The sequence below is a fragment of the Piliocolobus tephrosceles genome, chromosome 11 (assembly GCF_002776525.5).
Source record: "Piliocolobus tephrosceles isolate RC106 chromosome 11, ASM277652v3, whole genome shotgun sequence".
NCBI classification, from domain to species: domain Eukaryota; kingdom Metazoa; phylum Chordata; class Mammalia; order Primates; family Cercopithecidae; genus Piliocolobus; species Piliocolobus tephrosceles.
In genome coordinates, this window is record NC_045444.1 from 105,330,227 (window position 1) to 105,347,495 (window position 17,269).

The window sequence follows — 17,269 nt, forward strand, 5'->3', positions numbered from 1 at the left end:
GGGGTTCGGAACCCAGGTGGTGGCTCCCAGGAGGCTGGCCACTGGCCACCTGCAGCCTCCAGGGACCCCCAAAGCCCTCTCTAGCTGGCTATTTGGTACCACATGGCCGGAGCGTGCACCCAACCTGGGTATGTCTTTGAATGTGTAGTGCCCAAAGTTAGCATTGACCTGTAGTAACTGTCCAGATTGGCATTGCCCCGTAGAAACAGCAACTGTGTGCAAAGTTACTAGGTGCAGGGGCTGTGCGTGGGATTTGGATACTGTTAAAGGCTAAAATGGGAGAGGGCAGTGCTTGGACCAGACCCTCTCTCTATGACTCCCCCGTTCCCCTTCTTTAGTGTGTCCTAGTCCCTTCATCAGAACTCTCTGTATCCAGTACAAGGGGTTGAGCTGATGCAGACTGGACACCAGAGCCTTGATACGGAGCTTGCTCGCAGGCAAGGCCAACACTTCTCCAGTTCTTTCATCTCTGTCTGCTCATTCCTTCCCCCATCTGCCTCCTCCCCTGGGGTCACCTGCCTTAGCCCCTTGGCCTCATCTTGATCTATTTGTCCCCCCCTCTCTGGGTGACTCATGATCTTGTCTTCTCTTTCTGGTCACCAAGTCTGTTAAGTCTGTTTGTCTCTCTTGGAAGTGACCTCAGTCCCCACGTTCAGGTCCCCCTCTCTCCCAACAACCAGGAGTTTTCTTCTGGGCACCTGACGTTTCTGTCATAGGGACTTGATCTGTTCTCCCCACTCCAGGACAGCCTTAAAGGTTGATGGTTGCTCTTAATGGTAGTGGCAGGCAGAATGTCCCACACCACCTGTCCCTCAGCACCCTGGGGCACGTCAGGGGCTGGAGGGGCAGGGGCTGCTGCCCACTGCCAGCTGAATGGCGTGATGAATGGAGCTGTCCCTCCTCCCCAAGGAGCCTTTGATCTCCTCCCCCCCATGGGGAGGGGGCTGGGGCATCAAAGACATTTTTGTGGCATTAGAAAATCAGATAAACGCCATCTCACCTGCAGCTGGCTCTCCCATCCCTTCTACCCGGGCCAGGTTGGGGGAGGAACTCGAGGCAGAGACCCGTGGACACGGGAGGCCGGGCTGCAGCGAATTCTGACCCCTCGATCTCTTGAAAGTCTGCGACCTCCATTCTCCCGCTCGCTTACACGTGCTAGCGCTTGCGCGCACGCCCTGGAGTGGCTCCTCTTGCCGTCTCATTTCCCCCACCTCCCCGCCCCGGAACGCGGGCTTGAGAGGTGGAATGGCTGGGTAGCGAGAGCGGAGGCCCATGGCTTCCTCCCTTCTTCAAGGAGAGGCTGAGGAAGGGGCGTGCAGCACCGAAGAGGGACACGGAAAGAGATCACCCCTTCAGCATCCGCCTTTCGGGCTGTCCAGTTTGACAACCCTCGCCGGAGCACCCCGCGCCCCAGGCCAACTTCCTCTCTTGCCTCCGCGCCAGCATCTCCCTCTGCACCGCCCCCCGCCCCAAACTCCCTCATTCCTGGGAAGTTTTCTCTCTTTACAGTCAACAAACCTGTCAAACGTCTCCCTTCCAGCCCGTCCCCCATTCCTCAGCTCCTCTTTCTCCCCCCTTCATCCCTCTCTACTCTTCTTCCCCGCTCTTCCTTGCCCCGGACTCCTGGCGGCCGCGAGCGGCGGGGGGCTCGAAGTCCGGGAGAGGCGAGGCGAGGGGGCGAGGCGGGCGGGTCCCACAGCCAGAAGCGCGCTGGGCCCCGCCCCGGCACCCCGCTCCCGCCCTCCACCGCGCTCCGCGCCCGCCGCCCCGGGGCGCACGGCTCGCTCCCGAGAGTCCCGCCGCCTGACTGTCGCAACTGCCACCCCCCTTCGGCCCCCTGCCCCCCGCCCCCGCCTCGGCCCCGCTCCCCTCCCACCCCCGCCCCCGGCTCTGATTTCTTCTCCCGAGCGAGCTCCGCAGGAGACACAGGCGCTGGCTGCCCCGTACGCTCTCCGCCTCCGCCGCGCCCTCCTCGCCCGGGATGGGCCCCCCCGCCGCCGCCGGAGCCCTCGCCTCCCGGCCGCCGCGGTTGAGCTCGCCGCGCTCACCCTGAAGCCCGGGCCCTCGCGCGCCGCGGTTCGCTCCGCAGCCTCGCCCCCTGCCCACCCCGGCGGCCGTAGGGCGGTCACGATGCTGCCGCCCGCGCCCTCCCGCCTCGGGCTGCTGCTGCTGCTGCTCCTGTGCCCAGCGCACGTCGGCGGACTGTGGTGGTGAGTCCGGCTGTCCTGGAGCGGCTCTGGACGCTGGAGGGTGGGGACCCCGGGACCCAGGACCGATTGGGGTGTTCCGCAGCCTCCGGGCTCTACCTGCTTTCGGAGCCCAGCTTTCTGGCCTCCACCGGGGGCCTTTCTGAACGCAACTTCAAGGTTCCTAACCCCTGGGCACATTCTATTGTGTTTCCTCCTCCCGGGTTCTCCCCCCCCCCCGCCCCCCGCCAAGTTATGCGCTCACCCAGCTCACCAAAGAACAGGCGGGTGGGTAGGAAAGAGCTTTCGGGAAGACACATATCCGAGGAAAAGAATGTGTGAGGAGGGCCCTGGATTCAGGGTAGGGGGCTGAATTTGGAGAAGGCAGGAACAAGGTGGGAAGCTACAAGGCAGAGAGGGCCACACAGCTGCCCCTTCCCCGCCCTGCTTTGCCTACCAACACACCAGCTTCTCTCCGGGCTCCTGTGGAGTGGGCCGTAGTGGCGAGAGAGGGAATATAAAAGGGAAAGTGGGTTAGGACCCTGGTTTTCTCTACCTCGTCCTCCCCGAGCAAGGAAAAGGAGGAGAGGAAGGAACGGGACCCAGGCGCCCAGCCCTTGCAGACGTGGGGGTCATGACTGAAAAAAAAATGTGCAGGCTGGGAGATAAGGGACCGGGAAGGTCCTGCGGGAAGGGAGAGGGGCCTGGTCAGCCAAGGGACGGGGGCGTCTTCCCAGGCTTGGCCCTAGCTAGAAGGGACACCTAGGCAGTGAAGGTTGCGGGAGCTTCGAGCCCTGGGGGTGGGGCCGGAGCGGGGAAGGAGGGTGCCCGGCCGGGATGGCTCTGAGATCCAGATCCAGGGGACTTTTTTCCCCCTTGGTCTCCAGAGCCGCAAACCCTCGCCCGGAATAGCTCAGTGTTTAGAGAGGAGGGACTTGGACTATAACGCTTACGGGTTAGCCAATCCTAAGAAGGCAGGGTCGTGCCTATTTGCATATTGCCACGTGATTGGCTGGATGTCGACCCTCCGCTCCTCCCTCGCCCTCCAGATTTGGAAGAGAGGCAGATCCCGGTGCTCCGGAGAGATAGGGAGTAGGATGCCCACACAGGGAGCGGCGGGCCGCAATCCTCCGTGATGCGGAGAGCCGTCCCACGCGAGTGTCACGGAAGGGGCGAACCGAGGACGACCCAGGTCCCAACGAGGGAACATAGGCCCTTTGATCCGGCTTAGTATAATGCAGTGGCAGCTTCGAAGCAGATAGATCTAAGATCTAAACATTATGTTCGTGATCTTGGGCTAGTCACTTCCTTTCCCTATCTCTCAGTCTTGACTGGAAATAGGATAACAGTCTCCCTACCTGGCAGGCTTGCTGGGAAGGTTAGGTAGGAGGATGTCTAGAAAAATAGGACCTTAGGAGGTACTTAGTATGTGCGGTGCCCTCCTCACAACCCAGCTTCTCCTGGCCAGGGTCCCCAGGATTGAAAAAGGGGATTCATTTAAATTTAAAATCCAGGGTTTCAAGGAAAATGTTGTAAAGGAATCTCTTTTCCCCATAAATGCCTTTCCTAACTTTGCCCTTTTTCAAGGTGTGGGGATGGAGTCCCTTCCTGATGGCCATTGTCTTCCTTCCCCTCTCTCCCCGTCTGTCCAAATCATTCTTATCCTTACAGTTAAAATACCACTTCCACCCTGAAGCTGCCCCCTTGTCCTCCTTCCATTGCCTTCTCTGTGCTCCCACTGTATCACATACATTGGGCAACTATGCTAGTTACTGCATTTGGCTGACAACAGTCCTTTAGGTCTCTCTTCCCTGCTCTTGGAAGGCAGGTACCTTGTCTTTAGGAGTCCTGAGGCCAAGGAGAGTGTTGGTGCTGGAGACGGGTCTGTGGAGTGTCGTTGGACTGGCTGATTCACCTTTCTGGGCTCTATATCTGTGGGGGTTCCTTTGTTCAGGAGGGACTCCTGGGTGGCAGCCAAGCCAAAGGAGAGCGGCCTGGTCCCTGAGAGACTGACCCTGAAGCTAGGAAGAAGGGAGTGGGGGAGGAGGTGACACGGGCAGGTGTGGGAGAACACAGAGGCCTTCATGGCCACAGCTGCAGGCTGTGCCGGGTGAGGAGTGAGGGGCCCCCGTGATAAGGTGTCCAACTGCCTTGCTCAGATGTGCCTCAGAGGGAATGAGCCTCTCCTGCCTGCCTTGGCCCCTTCACTCTCCTCTATTTATTTTGTTTTTCTTTCTTTATTTCTATTTCTATTTTTATTTGTTTGTTTATTTATTTATTTATTTATTTAGAGACAGAGTCTCATTCTGTCGCCCAGGCTGGAGTGCAGTGGTGCGATCTTGGCTCATGGCAACCTGTCTCCCGGGTTCTAGTGATTCTCCTGCTTCAGCTTCCCAAGTAGCTAGGTCTACAGGCGCCCACCACCATGCCTGGCTAGTTTTTGTATTTTTAGTAGAGACAAGGTTTCACCACGTTGGCCAGGCTGGTCTCAAACTCCTGACCTCAAGTGATCTGCCCACCTCGGCCTCCCAAAGTGCTGGGATTACAGCCATGAGCCACCATGCCCAACTTCTTTTATTTTTTATTTTTTGAGACGGAGTCTCGTTGTGTCGCCCAGGCTGGAGTGCAGTGGCACAATATTGGCTCACGCCAGCCTCTACCTCCTGGCTCAAATGATTCTCCTGCCTCAACCTCCTGAGTAGCTGGGATTAGAGGTGCCCACCACCATGCCTGGTGAAATTTTGTATTTTTAGTAGAGACAAAGTTTCACCATGTTGGTCAGGCTGGTCTCAAACTCCTGGCCTCAAGCAATCCGCTCACCTTGGTCTCCCAAAGTGCTGGGCTTACAGGCGTGAGCCACTGCGCCTGGTCACCTGTCTATTTCTGACACTTCATCTCTTTGGTCTGAGCCCAGACCCCCTTCCCCTGGATCTTTGACTCTGCTTACACTCCTGACCCCTCCCCACCCCACCAGTGCCCTCCAAGGTCAAGTTTGGGTTGATGGGTTGGACCAATAATTCCCACTGGCCTGAGGCTTTTCCACTCCCCCAACCCCCCAGTCTCACTTCAGCTGGCATCTTTCCCAGTAGGGACTTCCAGGCTGTTCTCCGATGCCCAGGACCTGCTTTCACTGGCCTTCTTCTCCCTACTTGTCAGAGAATCCTGGCCAGGTCAGAGCTCCAGTGCTGGCCAGGAAAGCAGCTGCAGCAGCCTCCTACATCCCACTCTGATATTCTAGCAGCAGCCAGGCTGGAAGCAGAGAGGACCCCAGGACCTTTGAGTGACTCGACTATCTTGGTCAGGAAAGGGGAGTCCTGCAGGGGTGTGGCCCATGCCCTTGGAATTGGCTTGGAGACCTGACTCCAGGTTCCTGAGAAGTTTCTCTCCCACCTTTTTCACTCCCCCCTCCTTACTCCAATGTGATGCATGCTTTCTAAACTCTGCCTCCAGGCCAGGCACAGAGGCTCAGTCCTGAAATCCCACCACTTTGGGAGGCTGAGGTGGGCAGATCACATGAGGTCAGGAGTTCAAGATCAGCCTGGCCAACATGGTGAAACCCCGTCTCTACTAAAGATACAAAAATTAGCCAGGAGTGGTGGTGGGTGCCTGTAATCCCAGCTACTCGGGAGGCTGAGGCAGAAGAATCGCTTGAACCTGGGGAGCTGAGGTTGCAGTGAGCTGAGATCCATGCCACTGCACTCCAGCCTGGGTGACAGAGCAAAACTCTGTCTCAATCAATCAATCGATAAAAATAAACTCTACTTCCAGCCTCTCTGTCTTTCTCTCATCTGTAATCATATCTTTGTGAATTACAGAATCCCAGATTCCAGGACATTGGCCAGACTCTCTGGAAGTCATCTTGTCCAGCCTCATTGTATCCAGGTCATCCAGCCTATGCTGTGGCCCTGTCAGACCCTGTCTTGGGAGTAAGGCAGAGAAGGAGAGCTTCCAAGTCACCAGTTCCCCGCTTCTGCTCTGCTCCCTGCTCCAGTCTTGCCCACCCCCAGGAAGTTCTTTACAACATCTGATCCATCGTTATTTATACCTCCAATCAATGAATGTAGAAAATAGCTCACTCTCATAGAATGGTCAAATCAATCTCTCTCTTCTCTCTTCCTCTTTCTGTTTTTTCTTTTCTTTTCTCTTCTCTTCTTTTTCTTTTCCTTTCCTTTCCTTTCCTTTCTTTTCTTTTTTTCTTTTTGAGACAGAGTCTCACTCTCTCACCCAGGCTGGAGTGCACCCACCCAGGCTGGAGTGCGCATCGCTGGGTGCGATCACCCTGCACTCACCCAGGCTGGAGTGCGCATCGCTGGGTGCGATCTCAGCTCACTGCAACCTCTGTCTTCTGGGTTCAAGTGATTCTCCTGCCTCAGCCTCCCGAGTAGCTGGGATTACAGGTGCCTGCCACCACGCCAGCTAATTTTTTAGTATTTTTAGTAGAGACGGGGTTTCACCATGTTGGCCAGGTTGATCTTGAACTCCTCACCTAAAGTCTTCTGCCTGCCTCAGCCTCCTAAAGTGCTGGGATAACAGGCATAAACCACTGTGCCCAGTCCTGTTTTATATTTTCTATGAAAGAAACTAACCCTCCCCTTGTTCCACTAGGGAAAACACCACCCAGTGTCACTCCCTTCCCCCATCCCATCTTGTCTTTCACCCACCCCCCTCCTGGAAAAGGAAATGGGAGCCAGAGGCCTAGGACAGCCTCATCTGGCCCCACAGGGAGGCAGGGAAAGGACCCTGGTTCTTTGTGGCAGTCAGGTTTTCTAGCTGCCACCCCCAACCCAGGCTGGGCCTGACCACCCTTTCCCATCCTATCTTTATCTGGGGCCCTGACCCATTGCGGGCAGTCCTGTTGCTGGCCCCTGCTGAGCTCCAGGGTGGGGTGCAGAAGGGGGTGGGTTAGCCATCCGTTCCCCCGTCCAGGCCTCCCGCCTTGGCAGCTTCCCCTGAAGGGAGACAATGGGGCTGTGAGCAGAAAAGGGCAGGGGCAGAAGGAGGCTGGCCCAATCCAGGCCAGAGCATGCCCTGAGCCCACCAGAGTTCTGGCACTGAGACGTTTCCTGGGGGGTGCAGCCCCCTCCTGCCCTCTTCTCATCAGAAGCCAGGAGTTGGTGGGGAGAGGTTAGCAGGAGGTTTGCTCACCAGGCCCAGCAAGGGGGGAGTTCCAGAATGTGCACTATAATGGAGAAATGCCACTGTGGAGGGGATGAGGCGAGGGCAGGGTTGTCAGGCTGGCGGAAGGGTGGCCAGAGGCACTCGGAACATAGATGCCTGTCCTTTGTGGGTCAGTGACAGCACCCCCAGCCTGCACCCTCCTTCCTGCCTAGGCCAGGCACTCCCTCGGGTGCTTCTCCAGAACTGCTGGAGGAGGAGCTGAGGGAGAGAAAGGCCTCTGGGAGGCTTCCACTTGGCCTCTCTGGCTGGTTCCTCCAGCTCCGAGACCTCTGTTTAATCTAGAAAGTAGATCTAGAAAGCACTTAGAGATAATCAGGTCCAATATTTTCACTTACACGTGAGGGCGGCAAGGTCATGGACAGCCAGTGAAAAGATGACTTGCCCCTGGCCACCCAGAATCCAGGCAGCTCAGAGCCAGACTGAGTCCACCTCTGGCTCAGTACCTCATTCTTGTAAGGGGGTGGGAGATCAGGAAAGGGGCATAGGATCTTTCACAGGCCTCTCCTGCTCCCCTGTCCCACCCTCAGATAGGTGCTCCCCACCCCGATATGGGCGAGTAGAGGGCCCAGGACAGTCTCCTGGGGCACCTTCGCCTGCTGCAGCCCTGACCAATAGGAAGCCCATTGCACAGCGAAGTCTGTCAGAGAAGGGAATGCGTCCACTTCTCCTAAGAGTGATGAAGACAGACGGGTGAGGAAGGGCAGAGGGAACCAAGTTGAGTTAGGAGTGGTGACGGAGGGATAGGGTAGCTGGGGGGCAGTGGGGAGGCAGGGGTTAATGGAGCTGGGCATCACTGGCTTTGATGTGGTGGTTTGGGTGGGGGTAGGGGCTGGGGGAGGGGGAGCAGTAATTACCGAGTTAGACAGAGCAGGACAGGACAGGCGGGCGGGCACAGGCCCGGGCCCAGCCGCCTCAGCAGTCAGCAGCCGTCAGGCAACATTTTTCTGCCCCTTCTCCACCACCCACCTCCCCCACCCCCACCCACAGCCCCAGGGCTCAGGGCTCCCTCTGCTGGCTTGTGGGAGGTGGGGTCAGTGTGGGGACCTTAGGAGTAGGGGCGGGGAAATAGAGGGAGGCTGACTTGGAGATCCTTCAGAAGGCATTGGGCAGCCAGTGGGCTGTGTGTGATCCCTTTGGCCTCAGTGATCCACCCAGGAGGGCCTGCTGGGGAAGAGGAGGGTCCTAGAGGGTGCATTTGGTCCAGGAGCAGGGCTGGACGGAGGAGGAGGAGAACGCAGGGATCCAGGCTGAGAAGAAATAGCAGAGAGTTGGAGAAAAGGGTGTTCTTGGGAATCCACAATGCTGCCTGCACCCTACAGTTTGCCCTAAACTGGGCAGGCTCAAAAGATGAATAAGGGTGTGAGTGGGAAGACAAACACCAGTAGTTGGAGGAAGCCCACTCTCTGGACAGGTTCTCTGCATCTGTAATCTGGGAGGGAGGTGGATATTACTATTTTCATTTGACAGTTGAAGAAACTGAGGCTCAGGAGGTTAAGTCTCATCATCCATCTAATGAAGACTAAGTGCCAACTTCACATGCTAGGGACTCACTCAACATCATAGAACAAGCAAATGGCAGAGCCCAGATCCAAACTCAAGTCTGGTGGATCCCAAAAGACCCTGAGTGTACTCCATGAATGCCCATGCATGAGCTTATTGTCTTTTGATGAGTTTTCTACCTACTTGGAAAGATAAGACAAGCAAACATGAAAAATTAATTATACCACTGGCAGGATAACAGACACTCCCCTCCCCCCCCACAAATGAGTGACACCTTGGGAGATGCATGGAGGAAGGTCGGTGGGGATTGGGGCCCAGGGAGGCTCCTTAGGGCAAGTGGGATCTGAGGTGAGTTTGGAGAGATGCTAAGATTTTGATGACTTAGGGTGGGTCTGAGTCCAGAAGTTTAGCGATGTTATCTGGAATATATTTGGAGTTAATCAACCCTGCTAGGAGTACAGGGCTGTGTGGAGGATGCTGTGGGAGGCCACCGGAAGTCTTATGATATCTAACATGCCCATTTCCCCACAGCACTGTTTGTGTTTGAAATATTCATCTACTGTGTCTTGCAATAGGGATCCCCCCACCAGTGGCCAGAGTCAGTTGTCTTCCGTCTTGCTCATCTGCATAACGAGGGTGAGATGGGTGGGGCTGAACTGGGGGATTTCTGACATTGTTCTTGTCCCTCTGACTCAAGAGATGGAAAGGTAGGTTAGGCCAGAAATCTAGGACCTCCAGGGCTTAGGTCTACAGATGTTGCCAACAGGGACTGGCTGGCCCCTGATACCACATCCCTGGGCAATTGATCCTACCAACCATGGTCCTTAGTAGAGAGACCTTGGTGCAGGCCAAGCCGGTTACAATGACCATCCATAGGCTTGCCCCTTCTTGTCCGCAACTTATTTCTTTTAAGGGTAGCCTCATTTTTTTCTATGCCCAGGAATGGCTGTTTGATGAGGATCCCAGATCCTATATATTGTGTATTCCCTACCACCACTGTGTGTCAGGCCCCAAAACAGGCAAATTCTCCCAAAGGAGCACATCTTCTCTGGGCTGATCCCAGGCCAATGCTCACCCAAAGGCCTGAAAAGCAGAGTTCACTCTCTAAGGAGGCATAAAGGAAAGAAGGTGAAATGTGGGTGGGGATGGGGGAGATATTACTTGATGTAGTGTCAAAAGCCAAAGTTATAGGGGGTATGTGAGTCTCTCATGCTAACTCCTCAGTTTTTCTGAAGCCCACAAAGGGAACTGACTTGCTCAGAGTGGCTCAGCCCACACAGAGTTGACAGAAACCAGAGATCGGAAGCAAAGCTTGGTGTTTTGCCCAATGCCCCCTGCCACGCCCCTTCTGGAGTTTCATTTCCTATGTATTTAGGATGGGAGCAAGGACAGGAGGGCAGGGAACAAACTGGTCCCTTGGGATTCTAGCTGCTACTACTGCCCATCCCTCCCCCTGACCAGCTTGTAAACAAGTCTAGTTCCCAGGCAGCCAGCCAGCCTGGGGAGCCAGACCCAGACCAGGAACTGGCTCTGGGGCAGCCCCCCAGCCCCAGCCCCACTTCCTGAAAGTCCCTGGCCTCCATACTCCTCATGATTCTCCCTGTCTCTATCCCTGTGAAACAGAGAAGGTCAAGAGGTTTTTGTCTTTCTGTCTTGCTCATCTCCACTCCCTCCTGCCTTCTTAAGGGAGGAGGAGGGAGAGGAGAAGGATGGGGTAGAGTAACCTTGGGAAGATAAAGCCAGTCAACCCTGGGAAAGTAGGGAGTTAGCAGAGGGCAGGGTTGAGGAGGAGGGGCTGGGGAACTTAGAAGTAGGGGCAGCGGGGGTGGGGAAGATGAGCTTGCAGAGTCTCCGACTCACAGGTGGAGCCCCAGACATAAGGAGCTGGACGACTGTAGAGAGGACTCATTCCCTGCCTCTGACTCTCAGTGGGGGAAAAGAGCATATTTGAGGAAATAAACTATGAGTCATGAAATAAGATGTGGACAGGGCCCTGGGCTCAAGTGAGAACTTTCTCTTAGATGGCTTATTTATTCATTCAAAACCACATATTAAATGATGTTTGTTGTATAATATACTACAGGTATTATTCACCTATAGCACAGAATTCATACTCTACAATTTCATTTGTAATACAAATTGGGGTTGGGGGAGGATATAAACTAAGTACCTAAGTCTTCCAGGAGATGCAAAGGAAAATAAGGCAGTCCTAATGCTCAAAAAGCTCATAGTCTTATCTCCTGACCCTGCACAGCCATGTTGGAAGCTACCTCCAATCCTTCTTATAATGAGGTAGGATATATGGGCAGCAGAGGGACAGATAGATTGATGGATCCATAGAGACCAATCAACTCTCAAAAGTCACTGGGTCACTGGGGTGCCCTGACCCACCCTCCATTGCTTTACTTATCTAGGCTGGGAAAGGGTGGGGGCCAGTGCTGGGCTGGTCTTAAGTACACAGGAAGGAAGATGTGGACTGTAGCCTCTCCATTGAGAGACATCTGGTTCCTGAGCTACTTGGGTAAGGATGACAGCAGCAACCTGATTTTGTGTGTGTGTGTGAGTGCGTGCACGCACCGTGAGAATGCAGGAGCACACACACGTGTTTGTGTTGTAGACCATAAAGGACTGAGCTTACTACACATCTTCCTGCACCACCTCTTCAAGTACCTCTGTCCCTAGTGTTGAGAGTTCTACCTTAAGACCTAAATTCCTCTTGCTTCTATTCTAAGACCATCACATTTCATTGTTGTGGAGCCAGAATATGCCTGGGCAGCCTGTACTTGTGGAGCAAATGGGGACAGTGGGGCAGATATGCACTAAAGCAAAACTGAAAAGTAGGCCACCTTGACCTCTGGCACCACCTACCAGCATTCTCTGTTTTCTATCTCTCGGGACCCCTACCCCCACACAGTTTTTTTTTTCTGCCCTCTGCTGAAGAACTTTTGGGTGATCTCTAATTACCCTCTGCTCCCAAATGCTCTACTCATTCCTTTGAGATGGGGATCCCAGCTAAGTGTTCAAATAGGAGCAAGCTGATGAAAGTGGTTCCCCAGGTGTGAATCCCTATGGAATTAACCTTCAGGGGTCTGCTGTACAGAAACAAAATGTCAGCTCTCTCCACAGGCAGAACGAAGGTCAGGAGTGGAGGGATTTCTGGAAGTGCATGAAACTTCCCATGAAGTCTTCCCCTACCAAGCCAAACATTGCCTGGCCCCCAGCAGTGATGTCACCCCAATAGGTAGGGCTTGGTTCACTGCCATTCTGCTCAGAGAAGGCAACAGATCCTTGGCCATGTGTGGTGGCTCATGCCTGTAATCCCAGCACTTTGGGAGGCCAAAGCCGGCAGATCACCTGAAGTCAGGAGTTTGAGACTGGCCTGGCCAACATGGTGAAACCTTATCTCTACTAAAAGTACAAAAAAAAAAAATAGCCAGGCGCGGTGGTGCACGCCTCCAGTCCCAGCTATTTGGGAGGCTGAGACATGAGAATTGCTTGAACCTGGGCAGTGCAGGTTGTAGCGAGGTGAGATCGCGCCAGTGCACTCCAGCCTGGGTGACAGAGCGAGACTCCATCTCAATTTAAAAAAAAAAAAAAAAAAAAAGCCACAGATCTTGGAGCAGGAGAAGGGTCAGTGTCACCTACTTTCCAACAATGCTTCAGAGACCTGGCCCTCAGCTCCTTCCTCCTGCTCTCCAGTTCAGGGACACAGAAGATATCAGGGTAGGAGGTCCCACCTTAGAGATGAAAGCCCAACACACCCATTTTACAGAAGGAGAAACTTGGGCTACGGAGGGGGTGTGACTTTTCTCAGCAAGGCTCCATTCCTTAGCCATTCCGACATCTTGTGGCATTCTCTCTTCCTGGGATTGTTCTTGCCTTTCATTGCAGCTGTTCAGCTGACACATATCCAGCTTGTGGTCCACTAGGACCATATCATTCCTTGATACTGCTTACTTTTCTTTGGTGTCTCTTGATGACATATACTTTCTTTCCCTTGACGGCCTTCTTGATCTTTCTTCTGTGATTTATTTTCCTTGTCACCCTTTTGGGCTAGACGTTTGAGTTTTAACTTTGGTTTACCTGGTGCCAGCTGCCTTCACCTTCAGTCAAATTTCTACAAGGATTTATTCACAAAGATGTGCGCAGGAAGATAAGATTGAATCTTTGCTCTGTAGCAATTATCAGAATAGACTCTAGTTAAGAGGGGACGCAGACATGGAATAGTAGGAGAGCCAGGCAGGACAATCTCAAGTGCAGTTTGGGGGTAAGGTGGGAGGGCATGTCTCAGCTCCCGGCTGGGGGCTAAGTGGGGCTGGTCTCCCTCCCTTCCACCCCGAGCCCTTATAAGGGTAACACCCTTGACTTGCTATTATCTGCTTTCCAGGGCTGTGGGCAGTCCCTTGGTTATGGACCCTATCAGCATCTGCAGGAAGGCACGGCGGCTGGCCGGGAGGCAGGCCGAGTTGTGCCAGGCTGAGCCAGAAGTAGTGGCAGAGCTAGCCCGGGGCGCCCGGCTCGGGGTGCGAGAGTGCCAGTTCCAGTTCCGCTTCCGCCGCTGGAACTGCTCCAGCCACAGCAAGGCCTTTGGACGCATCCTGCAGCAGGGTCAGTGTGGGGAGGGGGTGGAAGTGGGGCTGCTTTCTCCCGGCTGGGGGACCCGAGGAGTGGGGAGCTGGTTCGCTGAAGTTGCCTGAGCCCCACTTCCCTGTCGCATGTGTCTGGGCACTCTGCAAGGACCCTGCCTCCCAGGCCCCTGGTCCCAGGTTTCAGGTCCCAGGCCCCAGCTGACCGCCCCAGCCTGTGCTGATTGCACCTCTCTGTATTCGCAGACATTCGAGAGACGGCCTTCGTGTTCGCCATCACTGCGGCGGGCGCCAGCCACGCCGTCACGCAGGCCTGTTCCATGGGCGAACTGCTGCAGTGCGGCTGCCAGGCGCCCCGCGGGCGGGCCCCTCCCCGGCCCTCTGGCCTGCCCGGCACCCCCGGACCCCCTGGCCCCGTGGGCTCCCCGGAAGGCAGCTCTGCCTGGGAGTGGGGAGGCTGCGGCGACGACGTGGACTTCGGGGACGAGAAGTCGAGGCTCTTTATGGACGCGCGGCACAAGCGGGGACGCGGAGACATCCGCGCGTTGGTGCAACTGCACAACAACGAGGCGGGCCGGCTGGTGCGTAGGGGCACGACGGAGTGAGTGTGTGCGGAAAAGTGAGTGTGCGCGCAGGAGCGTGCTTGAGAAAGTGTGGGCAGGCGTGAGGGCGTGTAGGTGGAGGGGGCGTTAATGTGTGGGGGAGTGGGCATGTGCGGAAAGACGGGCTGCAAGCATGGATGGACATGTGGGATGAGGGGTGTCCAGCCTCAAGAAGGAGTCACTTGGGGGTCTGAGAAGGCCAGATGCTGGGTGGTACAGTGGGCAGAATAGGGAAGGGATACTCAGGGAATAGGACTGAGGGTCTTTAGTGACCCCAGGTAGAGAGGGCACAGCTTCAAGACAGGACAGGTGAAGCAAAGCTTGCAGTGGGTAGGGGGTCTAGATGCCTGGGCAGGGGCAGAGGAATAAAACAAAGGTGGTGATGAAAGACAGGAAAGAAGCTAGGGCAAGGTCTGGGGACTGGGTAGAGGGAAGTCAGGGGGAGTGAGAGAGGCCTAGAGTTTGAACATGTCTAAGGGGCAATGGAAAAGAGCGAAGGACAGGGAACCAATCTGGTGGAGGTTGGAGGGAGTCAGGTGGAGGCCGGGACAGCTGTGACCAATTCTGGGCACTTGCCAACTGGCTGCCCAGCAACCCCAGCCCAGGTCTCACCTGCCCAGAGCTATGGCAGCCTCTCCTCTCCCCTCTGTATTGAGGAGAGCCCCAGGAGCTCTCCTTCAGGAGCAAGAAGTTTGTCTGGGTGTGATGGTTCCAGGAGGGGGCAGGGTAGACTCAGGCTGTGGACACAAGGTCAGGCTACCCCTGGATTCTGAGCTTCCAGAAATGATTTTCTTGGGTCTTCTGAGCCATCAATCCTTGGTGGGGTTGGAAATCTTAGACGCTGCTTCAAACAGTGAATAGGGGAGAGGCCGCCTGGGTTCCACTCTCAGTACTGCATTCCCAGCCGACCCTCCTGCACCCTATGCCTCAGTTCTAGGGTTCTCCAGGGACACCGCCATACATACCGTGTCCTCTAGGGTTCCGGCCTGAGGCATCGGGCAGGGAGAGGAGGGGGCCCGAAGAGGAATGTCCGGACAGGCCCACATACCTGCCGAGAGGGCTGGGGCGGGGTGGCGGAGACAGACGCCCAGGCGGCTGGCTCTGCATCTCTGTTCAGCCCCGCCTGGGGCTGTGAGGGGTAGGAATGAGGGGGCCAGGTTGGCAGGAGGGCTAGGCCTCCACAACTGCCACCTCCCCCCTCCTCCAGAGAGAATCTCATCCCTGCTGTCCATTCTGCTTTCTCCCCCACCCCCTGGCTTTGGACCCTGGAATCTCTGCGCTGCATATTGTCCACCGTCTCCCCGCTTCGTCATCATCATACTACTCCATCCTCACCATTCCTCCTGCTCCTCCCTTCCGAGCTGTCCTTTCCTTGATTTCCTCCTCCTGAACTTGTTGTCTCCTTCTTTTGTCTGCATTTTCCTCTCTTCCTTTCACTTCCCATTCCCAATCTTATTTTCTGTCCATCCACTGGGCCCTTCCCTGCACCCCCATCTGTCCACATGCGTCCGCCCCTCTGCTCCCCGCAGGCCGTGCGGAGCCACACGCGCACCGAGTGCAAATGCCACGGGCTGTCGGGCTCGTGCGCGCTGCGAACCTGCTGGCAGAAGCTGCCTCCGTTTCGCGAGGTGGGCGCGCGGCTGCTGGAGCGCTTCCACGGCGCCTCACGCGTCATGGGCACTAACGACGGCAAGGCCCTACTGCCCGCCGTGCGCACGCTCAAGCCGCCGGGCCGAGCGGACCTGCTCTACGCCGCTGATTCGCCCGACTTCTGCGCCCCCAACCGACGCACCGGCTCCCCCGGCACGCGCGGCCGCGCCTGCAATAGCAGCGCCCCGGACCTCAGTGGCTGCGACCTGCTGTGCTGCGGCCGCGGGCACCGCCAGGAGAGCGTGCAGCTCGAAGAGAACTGCCTGTGCCGTTTCCACTGGTGCTGCGTAGTGCAGTGCCACCGCTGCCGTGTGCGCAAGGAGCTCAACCTCTGCCTCTGACCCGCCGCCCGGCGCCTAGACTGACTTCGCGCAGCGGTGGCTCGCACCTTCGGGACCTCAGGGCACCGGCACCGGGCGCCGCTCGAGCCCAGCCTCTCCCTGCCCAAGCCCAACTCCCATGCCTCTAGAAATGGTGAGGCGACGGACTTGAGAGGAACACCCACCTACGAAGGCCCAGGGCGCCGGACGGCCCCGAAAAGGCGCTCCGGGAGCGTTTAAAGGACACTGTACAGGTCCTCCCTCCCCTTGGCCTCTAGGAGGAAACCAACAAGTCAGTCTAAAGGCCTCTGGATACTGGGCTCCCCAGAACTGCTGGCCACGGGATGGTGGGTGAGGTTAGTATCAATAAAGATATTGAAACCACTAGGGCTGGACCCAGTTTGGGGGGAGACCCGTCTTCAGGCTGCCAGGCTCCAGAAGATGGTGGTTTTGCTAGAACTAGCACCTTAGGGGCCATCACCTGGGTCCCTATCTCCCGACCAGGTTGGCCTCTCCTGGAAACTCACTATCCCCCCTTGGTATTATTCTTGTTCACTCCTGTCACACATCTAGGGCCTGGATCTGCAAGCCGGAGAAGAACTAGCAATTCCTCTTTAAAGGGACAGGGGCATCAGAAGCTTCCGATGGTATGCTCAGCTCTCAAACTCGTCCTTGTCTTAATTCTTAGGGGACTGTGTCTGTTTCTGTGACCCCTGGGGAATTTCTGGGTAAATTTTTGGGGATACTTAAGCCCATGGGATTAAAGCACTTTATAAACTGTAGAATGTGATGAACACATGTTATTAGCTCCACCAGGTTTTGTTACCATCAAAACTAACTTCACCCCCATTCACATTGAAAAGACTGCCCAGAACAGCATTTCTAATCATACTTAGAGGGAAAGGAAGCAAGTTTGTCCCAACATTTCTCTTGGCACCCAATGATATTTCCTTCCTTCTGGTTCCTCTTGGGAAGCTAATGGTGAAAGTGAGGAGACAGAGAGCAGTTCTGGATTCTCCAGAGCTGAAGCTTGAGCTCTCATCTTCCTCCAGAGAGAAAGAGGGAGGGCATAGCCCAGCTTCCAGGACTCAGAGCCTCCAACTTTCCTCCAGTCCAAATACTGCAATGGGGAATGATTCCCCCATGAAGCTATGGAAGACAAAAAAAAAAAAACATGAGCTTTGGGGTCAGACACTCTGGGTTTGCAGTTGGTGCTGCTGCTTAGAACTTTACAGCATAGGCCAAGT

At 55.7% G+C, this 17,269-nt stretch overlaps 1 protein-coding gene across 1 annotated transcript; it reads left to right on the forward strand.

Annotated features, from left to right (window-relative positions):
- The first annotated feature begins 1,903 nt into the window (after positions 1-1,903).
- On the forward strand, positions 1,904-16,406 carry WNT6 (Wnt family member 6). The gene is made up of 4 exons (XM_023217359.2): positions 1,904-2,210; positions 13,252-13,472; positions 13,697-14,031; positions 15,582-16,406. Exons 1-4 carry the CDS (start codon positions 2,131-2,133, stop codon positions 16,041-16,043), a joined length of 1,098 nt encoding a protein of 365 aa, XP_023073127.1. The 5' UTR covers positions 1,904-2,130; the 3' UTR covers positions 16,044-16,406.
- The last annotated feature ends 863 nt before the right edge of the window (positions 16,407-17,269 follow it).

Coding starts and splice junctions, on each gene's coding strand:
- WNT6 (XM_023217359.2), top strand. CDS start 2,131: ATGCTGCCGCCCGCGCCCTCCCGCCTCGGGCTGCTGCTGCTGCTGCTC. Junction 2,211..13,251: donor CACGTCGGCGGACTGTGGTG/GTGAGTCCGGCT, acceptor TCTGCTTTCCAG/GGCTGTGGGCAGTCCCTTGG. Junction 14,032..15,581: donor ACAACGAGGCGGGCCGGCTG/GTGCGTAGGGGC, acceptor TGCTCCCCGCAG/GCCGTGCGGAGCCACACGCG.